This window comes from Coccidioides immitis, assembly GCF_000149335.2.
Source record: "Coccidioides immitis RS genomic scaffold supercont3.5, whole genome shotgun sequence".
Classification (NCBI taxonomy): domain Eukaryota; kingdom Fungi; phylum Ascomycota; class Eurotiomycetes; order Onygenales; family Onygenaceae; genus Coccidioides; species Coccidioides immitis.
The window spans coordinates 264,641-275,401 of record NW_004504307.1 but is presented as its reverse complement, the minus strand read 5'-3'; the positions used below and the strand labels follow the sequence as shown (position 1 = coordinate 275,401).

The following is a 10,761-nucleotide window of genomic DNA, read 5'->3' as shown; positions in this document are numbered from 1 at the left end:
CAGCTTAAAATCTGGTAATCTGGAGTTCACTATTCTTCTATTCTGTGCCACCATCTCTAAACCAGCAGATTCTTCCATGAAGAATAATTAGATTAAGAATGTAGTATATTATAAATACAGAGAAAAAGAACATCTTTCAAGAAACTATCCTTAGAGACCAAGCATACAGGCAGCTGTACAAGAGATTAGCTTTGAATCTGAAACTGAGTTAGGAAAAGAGAAAGTCTGAGAGAAGTCTTCATTTCAGGCTCAAAGATTGTTCTAGATGAATTGAACTTAAGCAGATTGGTAGATGGAAGGCCCTTTGTTGTATCTAATAAAATAGCCTTCAATGGATATGCTATAACTATAAAATCCCTAGGTGACTCCAGAGTAAATGAATATGTATTTATTGATTGAAGTCTTGCATTGAACCTCTGCATTAAATATGGGTTGCATCTGAAGAGACTTTGAAAAAGTATCAGATGAAGAACTTTGAAGAGAAGAAAGAAAGACTTATCACACATCTTATTTGACTACATCTCTGGATTGATGAAAGAAGATTTCTGAACATTCCCATGCTGCTAGCAGATCTTGAAAGCCATTCAATAATTCTTGAAAGAGCCTGACTCACAAAGCAAAGAATCTGGCTTGATGTAGGAAAATGATAACTTGTCTAACCTGAACAGTGAGAAGTAATTAAGAAGTAATTTAATAAGAATACTGAACTGATTTAGCAAATGGATATGGGTTGCTATGACCTGTTGATAGAGATCAAGAATGTGAAGTTAAAAATAATACTAAATCTGAAAGAATTGGCCAGCGTGCTGGTGAATCAAACTGACCAATCAGAAGTCAGCAAGAGTCATATAATCTCAGCTCTGAGCTATAGAGCCAACCCCCAGCAGATATAAACACCTCTGGTAGTAAACATGGTATTTATTGACATGGCTTCTTTCTATAAGATAGTAAAGCAGCAAAGAGCAGCTATCTATATCACCAGCCTCTGTGAAATAGATAGCCTTCTCAAGAAGAAAAAGAAGATAATCATTATTGAAGCAGAAGGGGATAATAAGAGACTAATCAATAAGAACTTACCAGAATGCTATAGAGAGTTCTGAGACATGTTCTTTAAGACAGTGTTGAACCAGCTATTTTCTTTCAAGTCTGGTGTTGACTACAAGATCAATCTGGTTAAAGAATCTGATTCTAACAGAGACATTGGTCATGTGCCACTCTATAAAATAAGTGTGGAGAAGCTAGAGATGGTTAAGAAGTATCTTGAAGCTAATTTGAATAAAGGCTTCATCTCTTTTACAGCAACATTATTTGTCTCTCCAATTCTGATTATGCATACTGGCAGAAAGATGAGATTCTGTATGAACTATAGAAAGCTGAATGCCATCTCAAACAAAGACTGGCATCTTCTTCTCTTGATTGATGAGATCATAGACCTTCTAAATAAGATAAGGTTCTTCACAAAGCTGGATATCTGGCAGAGCTTTTATTAAATTCTAATAAACTTTGTCTCTTGAGATCTGACCAGTTTCTGCACTTGATATGAAACTTATAAGTATAATATTATCCCATTTGAGCTAAGCAATGAACTCTCTATCTTCCAGAGATTCATCAACACCATCTTCTTTAACTTTCTAGATAAGTTTCTGGTGGCCTATATAGATGATCTGCTGATCTTTAGCAGGATTCTCAAAAAGTATAAGAAGCATGTGCACCAGGTATTAACTTAACTGTAGAAGGCAGGTCTTCAAGCAAGCATTATGAAATGTGAATTTTATGTACAGAAGACAAGATTCTTGAGATTTATTATTGACATCAATAATGTAGAGATTGACATGGAGAAAATTGCTGTCATCAGTAATTAAAAGATTTTCACTACAGTTCAAGAAGTCCAATCCTTCTTAGACTTTTGCAATTTCTACCAGAGGTTTGTGTGGTTATACAATTTGATTTCTAAGCTACTGCACTGGCTAATCTGGAAAAATCAATTATTTAAATAAACAGAACAGTGTGGACAAGTCTTTAACCAGTTGAAGAAAGCACTAATAAAGACTTTAGTTCTTTATTATTATGATTCAATTCTGGAAACAAGGGTGGAGACAGATGCATCTGACAGTATAATTAGTGAAGTTCTCTTCCAGAAGTTTGAGAATAGCCAGTAATATCTGGTGACTCAGCATTAATAAGTGAAGTGGAGTGAAACTACAAGATTTATAACAAAGAGATGTTAGCAATAGTACAAGCTCTAGTGGAATGGTGTGCTGAACTAAAAGAATTGTAATAAAAAAAGAGGTTCAAGATCTTCACTGACCACAGAGCATTGGAGTACTTTATAATTAAGAAGAAGCTGAATGCTTGACAGGCTTGTTGAGCTGAATTTCTATCCTGATTCTACTTTGTCATTCAATATTGGCCTGGGAGGCAGAATACTCTTGCTGATGTGTTAAGCTGCTCTGAAATCCAGAGATATTCAAAAGATCTCTGCCTGCAACTGCTACTGAAGCCAGAATGTATTAACTCCAGAATTCAAGAGAAATAGCTAAAGAAAGTTGACATGGCTACTCTGGAAAGAGAAGATATAGTGCTAATGAATCAGATTCTGACCACAAATTGCACTGCCAAATTATTGAAAAAATAGCAAAGCCAGATAACAAAGAACAGCAAATAAAGTATGAAAAATGAGTTGTTGTGTTTTAAAAGCTGTCTTGTCATCCCAACAGAGAAGAACCTCAGTATGAAAATCTGTTTACTTAAGAAGATTTATGACCAACTCTCTGTTACATATCCAGGGAAGAAGAGAACTACAGAGGTAGTTAGCAGAAGATTCTATTAGTCTAATTACTGAAGAGATATAGAATAGTTTGTGAGCAACTGTCTGATCTGCTAAAGAAACAAAAAACTCTAAGATAATGCTTCAGAACTGTTGAAGTTACTGCTGGTCCCTGGAAGACTCTGGTAGTATATCTTTATGAATTTCATAAAGACCCTCATAAGTAAACAGAGCCACAATGCCATTTTGGTTATTGTTTGCTGACTGAGCAAGAAATCAATATCATTATTAACAATCTGCTGAGTGGATGCTGTAGAACTGGTCAAGCTATTTCTAGAAGAATACTACTGATATTATAAAGCACCTGATACTATTGTCCCAGATCAGAAGCCCCTGTTTGTTTTGGAATTCTGGAAGAAGATCACAAAGATTCTTGGTGTTAAGCTGAAGCTCTCCACAGCTCACCATACTTAGACAGATGGACAAACTGAGATTACAAACTAGTATCTGGTCACATGCCTGAGGCTGTATGTTAATCACTACCAGGATAATTGGGATGACCTTCTACTGATAATGAATCATGTAGTGGCTACAGTTAGCACCAGTACTGGGATCTTGCTATTCCAGATGATAAATAAATATGAATCAAGAATCATTTTTGATTGAGAGAAGCAACTACTAGAGAATGCTCTGTTGTTCTGAAACAGGAGAATTAGTCAGAAGAAGACTCAGAAATAAATAAAATCTCTACAGAAGATATGGAACAAGATCTGACAAGACATGAAGAAGACACAGAAAGTTATAAAGATTCAAGCAAATAAGCATCACTGTAAATCTGATTTTAGTGTTGAGAATAAGATATTCTTGTTACTAAAGAACTATAGTGTTGACTGACCAAGCAGGAAGCTGGCAGAGCAGAATAAAAACTTTTTTGAAATATTGATTAAGGTTGGTAATAGCTACCAGCTCTGGCTACCAAACTTTATGAAGATCCACCCAGTGTTCTGCCCAGATAAGCTAAGAAAAGCCGTAGATAAGCTTCTTCCTGGCCAGAGTACAGATTCTTCTGACCCTGTTATAATCTATAATAAGAATAAATGAGAAGTAGATGAGATTCTGGCAAGCTGGATCTATAGAAGAAAGCTTCAATACTGAATTAAATAGCTAGAGTTTGATCCAGACTATACATGGTATCTTGTACAGAATCTGAAGAGTTGCCCACCCAAGATTTGTGTCTTCCATGTGGCAAATTCTACAAAGCCTGGGCCACTGAAACCGTTAGAGCAATGACAGAGAGCATGGGAGATTGAGAAATATCTTTCAGATAAGACAGCTGATGACTTGCTGGCATGAAGACATATCTGAAGCTTGTAGAGAAGTAATGTGAGGATCTGTAACTCTTCTAGCTAAGCTGGCATACTGGTGAAAGGTTGTTCTGAGGCAAGGCCCTAAACTCTAGGCAAAGAATTTGCTAAGGAGATAAATGTTTATCTGATACAGAAGCTTGTTGTGTGTATATAGCAAGCCCTTGCCCTGAGCCCCTTTTCTAGAGCCTGTCTTAGTATTTTGTTATTATAGCTACCTAGTTGGCAACAAGAATTACTTTCTATAGTGTCTAGCTGAGCTTCTAACAATAACCAGTTCTTTTAACATTCTGAACACTCTGACATATAATTATCTAAGTCAGTATAATATTATCAAGATCTACAAGATGAACCACAACATCACTCTATATTGTAGATTCAACAGAGATAGACATTAATATATACAAGATAAACATTAATGAAGATGCTGATAGTAGTGGAGCCATTATCAGCAAAACACCAGCAAACAACACAAATAACAGAGATACACTCCTCACTATATTAAATGAAATCCAGAGAGAAGAAATCTTTAAAGAAAAGAAGACACATCTGCAAAAGAATCTAGCAGATATATATAAATAAAATAAAATACACAGACTGCAGAAGTAGATAAAATATAAACAAAGAATAGCAAATAATAATTTCTCTTTAAAGTTTCTCTTATGCACAAAATCAATAAAGAAGTCAGATAATTTCAACAATATAAAGTCTCTGAAAGCATCTTACTATTATGATAAATCACTTAATAAGTATAAATTATGGTTAGCTTTAATAAGACAGCAGTTTTACCTGAGAAAATCACTATAAAAGGCACCAGATGCAGTCAGAATTGATTGAGTATTCAGTTATTTTTATGACAAATCTCAGATGCATTAGCAGATGCTGGAAATAGAGGGAGAATAATTATCTATATCATAAAGCAAATTCAAGATGTGATGTAAGAACAATATTGAACTCAAGATAATATACTGTCAAGATACAATACAGTACTACTACAATGCTCTTCAATGAGAAAATTAGTTCATACTCTTGTTTTTCACATATATCATCAAACTCAAGCAGAATCTAAGCAGTCTATCAGACAAATTCTTTTATATACTTTTTCTACAGATGAAGCTCAGATCAGTCATCTAGACTAAACTTAATAAACTGCAACATCAACTAAAAATGATTGCAGAACTACAAGAACAAGCAACACTTATCAAGTTTATTTTAGAAAGAAAGAAACAAAGTCAGTAAAATAAGAATTAAAGTGAGAGGAAACAGAAAATCTCTATCTCTTAAGAAAAAATTACATTTCAACAAGACAATAAAGAAGATTATCTATAAATGAAGAAGATATTAGTAAAACTACTTCCAACAATATCAGAAGAGAAATATAAATAATAAATAGACAAAAAGCTCTGTCTGAGATATAGCTAACTAGATTATAGAGCAAAGTTCTGTATAAATAGCTCCAACAAGTTCCAGCAGACAAATAAAAAGAATAAGAACTGGGTGAAGACTAGAGTCATAAAGCTCATGCAAGACCCAGATGAAACATTAAAAAGACAAGGTGGTAACTTAATAAAAAAGACAAGCAGATGCAGTATGTATCTGTCAGCTATACTAATTATATTGTCAGATAGTTTTACAGAGCAAGCTGCACTATTGAACTGAAATACTATAGTGAACAGTATTTTCTACAAACTGGTGTTTTAAGTAAACTAGAATCAATCAGAGACATCTACAGAAGTTATTGAGATATTAAACAGAGTTGAAACTGATTGGTATAGTATCTACAAGACTCAACTTGCTATAACAGACTTTATAGAGACAGGATGCTCTTTTCACAACTTAGTCAATTTTTGTTCAAATTGGACAAAACTATATTCATTGGAAAGCCTTTTCTCTATCTAAGAATTTCTCCAATTTTCAGGGGATTTGCCTGGTGATTTGTTGAGATATAAGTGGAAATAAATGGTGCCAGCTTCACACCTGTCAGGAACACTTCCCACACTATTACTCAACAACCACATAGTTTTTTCATCTGAAATTTAAGATATAACCTCAATAGCACTTTTTATGCAAACTGTCAAATTTTCTTTATTATATCTTTATTAGTTGTTGTGTTATTACATTATTTCTATCTGAAAAATCTCTTCTCAGACACTCTTTTATTTTGATTTTCCTTGCCAAGGCTCCTGCTTACTCACATTTTTGTTGAGGTGTGTCAAGTAAGCTAGAGTTCTTATCTTATCTACTCTTATCTTATCTCTCTACCTCTTCTCATCTGATCTTTGCTCCCCAGGCTTTGTGCCAGCACTAAATCAGCTCTATCAACTTGATACCCTTGGTATAGCTGAGCCAAATTGATCCCTGCAAATTCTGAGTAACCTCTACTAAATTCTAGTATGTTCTATACTGTTTGGTAGCTGGAAAATCAGAATCAATTAGTGAAAAATAGCTTTTTAAATACTTATAATAACTAAGTTTTTGAACTAGGAACAAGCTATAATATAGACTACTTTGCAAATCAGAGCAGTTTTTATTAATTTTTCTGCATTTAAAAAAACATCAAGCTAGATTTCTAGTGATCTGACAGGTTTGCTATCTTTTCCATCTAATAAAAGATATGCTAGATTTCTGGTACTGCTACATATAAAAAAACCAGGTGCTTTTCTCACTTTTCTGCTCAGAATATATTTTATTTTTATAGTATTGGCTCTGGCATCTTGAATATGGGTCTTTGCTACTAAATCTGAGAATATTCTCAGCTGGTTTCTGAAAGCTTTCCTGCAAAAAGCTCTCTAGTTTGATATTTCTCTTCAAAAAATATACTTGCTAGTATTATTCTAACTGATTTTTGAGACCTAATTGCTTATATCTCTTGAATTTGCTAGCTTGCCCTCTTGCCCTCTACCCTCTCAATAGTTTTTCCATAGTTTTTACTCTAGAAGTTGTTCCTGTGATCATAGTCTTCAAAAAAAACTATATAGTTTGCTAATTCTCTTAAAAAACTAGTCCAGAATTTAATAGATGTAGCTCTGGCTAAAGAAAAACCTACTATATTGAGATTTTCAGCTCTCAGTAAAACAACTAAACTAGTTTGAGTTAACTAGCAAGTGGAATACAAAGTAACCTCAGAGGATTTTCTTTTAAAAGATTGTCTTCTATTTTTTTTCTCAAGAAGATATTTCTTAAAACATAGTCAAAATGTCTTTTACTTCTGATTCTTCTTCTGAATCTGAACAGCAAGACTTAAAGTCAATTCTCAATCTTCTTGCTAAAAAATCTCAGAAAAAGAATCATGTTCTTGTGCAAAAAGAACTAAATACTTGTATTTTAAGTATTTAAAAAATCTTTACTTTTCAAGAAAAAGAAGGTACTACTGTTTTTGAGAACTCTGATCTGCAAAATCTTAAGAAAAGAGTTACACAGCTGGAAGATCAGAAAGTATTTACTAAGAGTAACAGAAATGATACTTTAGAAATTTTCTTTCAAGAAAAAGTATCTACTAGTAATACTTTCAAATCATATTCTTCTGCTCTAAAAACTGAATTAAATACTAAATCTTCAATCAAATCTTCTTTTTCTTTTAAAGTAAATAGTAAAAAGGATAAGAAACAGTCTTCTAAGTTAAAGCTCTTTAGAGAAAAGTAGAGTGGTATCCGGTTCCGGGATTTCCTGTCCCAGTCCCAGATTCCCGTCCCAATTCCTGTCCCAAGGACAGAATCAGGTTGAAGCTCAGCTTAATAGAATGGGACCAGGTTGTTTAACAGCATATTGGGACAGTTCTGTGGGAACTGGGATTGAGATGGGATTGGGACTGGGATCAAAATCTAGCTAGTAGGACAGCCCTGGGACCTGACATGACAAAATGAGATAGAACCAGAATTTCAATATTGTATATGGAATGGGATCAGTAAAGTGTAGAATGAGACCAGGAACTCCAGTCCCATTTATATTGTCAAAAAGTAACAAAATTTGGTAATGGTTCTAACATAATTTTATTAATTTATTCAACTTCAGAAAAGTACTGAAATTTGGTAATGCTCTTTATATAATTAGATTATATTGCAAGCTATTAGCTACTTGAGTCTATCTATTAATAATATTGATGTATTTCCTGTTCCTCATCTGGATTAAGTAGTGGATTTAGCAGGCTTGTAATCTTTTTCTGTACAATCTCTGGAGTATCTTGATCATCTTGATTGTTTTAAATGACTTTCTTAGCCAACTTCTCATGTGATATAAGTGCTTTATCTAGCATATACACCTTATCTCCATGTTTAAGCAGCATGATCTTCTTGATTGTAGATGTATAGAGCCACAATCATCAATAATAATATGTATTCTGAGCAACATTGAAAACCTGTTCTACTCCAATCTCTGTTAAAGATATAGCCAGAATGTCCCTTGCCATCTGAGCAACAGTTAGAAAATCAGGCTCTAGTATTCTCTACTGTTCCAGAATTGGAGCTTAAGATGATGTCAAATTCTCATCATTTAAATATTACTCTATTTCATTTTGGAAATTTGCTTGTCTTTAATGGGGTCTCTCAAAAATCATTTGCTCAACATTCTAGAGAAGTTAGCAGAGAAGAAATCAGAATAATACTTATAACAAATATATATCATTCACATCAAGTATTACTTCTCTTGACTGTTTATATTTCTCATAATGCTTTTTGTAAAACCTTAAAATATATTATTGGTATGTTTCATGCTCATCACTGGTCCAATTCTCTGAATCATATGCTCTTATGTGGTGTAATGAATAGAGAGCAGCAGCTACAGCTAGCAGCTCACCCTTTGAATGCTTAGTATTACTATAGTATTTCTGGAATTTCAAGTTGACAGCTTTAATAGCTTCTTGAATGTTCTCTCTTGTTATCAACTGTTGAATCTTGTTCTCCTCTCTTTCTAAATACTGGAAAAGATGATTGTATATTACCTATACCAGATGAATTATTGGGTCTGTTGTTTTGGACAGTATCTTGATAAATTAACTGAATGACTGCAACAGTTCAATCATATACTCTAGCTGCTTTCAGTCATGGTCCAATAAGTAAAGTCTTTAGTATTTTGATGATGAGTTCTGAATTCATGAGTTTACAGCTTGTTGAAGCAACAAGACACAAATACACATCTTATAGATAGAATTTCATCTTGTGCAAATATCTTAAATCATCTTGTGCTGGTTCTCTTGTTGATATTCTCAGAAACATGCAGCAAGTTGGGGGGAGACATTGATTGCATTAGCAACAAGATAAATCTATTATCAAGCAAAGATTAGTAAATCAACTCAAGTATATCAAGACTGTTACCAAATTTTGTTATCTTTCTAAGAGTATTTGCAAATGTGTCTGTTGATGTTAGGTTATCAGTAATTAAGCTCTTATCAAAGATAGTGGGTAGAGTATTATTATCTGGCTGAATCTTGAGATTGCAAATCAGCTCTTGAATCACAAGTTGAATCACATAAGCAAGACAGAGTATTATTCTACTCTCTGTATTTCAATCAGTTATCTTGTTCAACTGCTGCAATGCTGGCCTTAACTGATATATAAGATGTGCTTGTATAGTACTATTGTTTGATGCATTGTTACTTGTAATTACAAGAAGATTGCTCTTAAGTCTTCATGCTGTTAGTAATTATTGAAGAATCTCTGTCATATTCTTGCTAGTATAAGCATTCTTTAAACTTTCAAAATTCAGTAAATGCTCACAGTACTCCCAATTCTTTATAATGTAATAATTATTAATTGCCATAAAGACAAGATTATTGGGACTTGTCCAATTATTTACTGCCAGAGATACCTTGATTGTTAAGTCATGATTAAAGAGAAGATTTCAGAATAGCTGATTGTACATATCATTCATAATCTGATATAATATTTCTTGTGTGAGTATCCATAAAGCTATTGCAGGGTTGAGCATGGTTATTAATGTGCAGAATACTGGATTCTCAATAGCACAAAATAAGAGATTCAAGAATATTAATGTTTGCACAAGCTGCTGAAGAAAATTATCTTAATTACATTCAGGAACAGACAGATCTGAATCTGTTTGAGAATGCTTTAGAAACTGTTGCTAAGACACCAGAACCATTACTAAAATTCATTACATTTGAGAAATTAGGATTCATGATCTACCATCATGTTAATCAGAATGTTACCCTGTTCATTATCAGTTTTTGTACAATCTTTGCTCATTAAATGCTTCTTCAGACCACTTGTATTATTTTAAGAAAAGCTTGAATAACTGAGAAAGATTTGGCAATGCTTGCAAATCATCTCTGAAGTACTCTTAGAATGCTCTGCCACCTAATCAAATTTTGATCAAAAATCAGAATGGTGTTGCTTTGCCTTCCAGTTGAGGTTACCATACTTCTTATCATTAATCAACTGAGCAGCTTCAGTAGTCAACCACCAAGTAACAAACAACTTATAATGCAGCTCCTTCCATAATACAAATTGTTTTTTTTTATGTTGAACTATAATTAATTCTGAAGAAACTTCTGTAGATTTTGCTTGTTTGCTGGCTTCAGCCATTAGATTTTTCTTTTTTTTTTTTTTTTTTTTTTTTTTTTTTCACAATCAAATTGATTTTTCTCTAAGTTCTACCTTAGTCAAAAAAGTAACAAAA

The 10,761-nt window shown here is 33.4% G+C and overlaps 2 protein-coding genes across 2 annotated transcripts; one reads left to right on the top strand and one right to left on the bottom strand.

Annotated features, from left to right (window-relative positions):
- Positions 1 to 5,298: 5,298 nt before the first annotated feature.
- Positions 5,299 to 5,790, top strand: CIMG_13516 (uncharacterized protein; the record flags this gene model as incomplete). The annotated part of the gene is made up of 3 exons (XM_004444578.1): positions 5,299 to 5,362; positions 5,558 to 5,719; positions 5,768 to 5,790. 3 exons carry the CDS (start codon positions 5,299 to 5,301, stop codon positions 5,788 to 5,790), a joined length of 249 nt encoding a protein of 82 aa, XP_004444635.1.
- A 4,664-nt stretch (positions 5,791 to 10,454) lies between these two features.
- Positions 10,455 to 10,667, bottom strand: CIMG_13515 (uncharacterized protein; the record flags this gene model as incomplete). Its single annotated transcript, XM_004444577.1, has 1 exon — positions 10,455 to 10,667. One exon carries the CDS (start codon positions 10,665 to 10,667, stop codon positions 10,455 to 10,457), a length of 213 nt encoding a protein of 70 aa, XP_004444634.1.
- Positions 10,668 to 10,761: the final 94 nt, after the last annotated feature.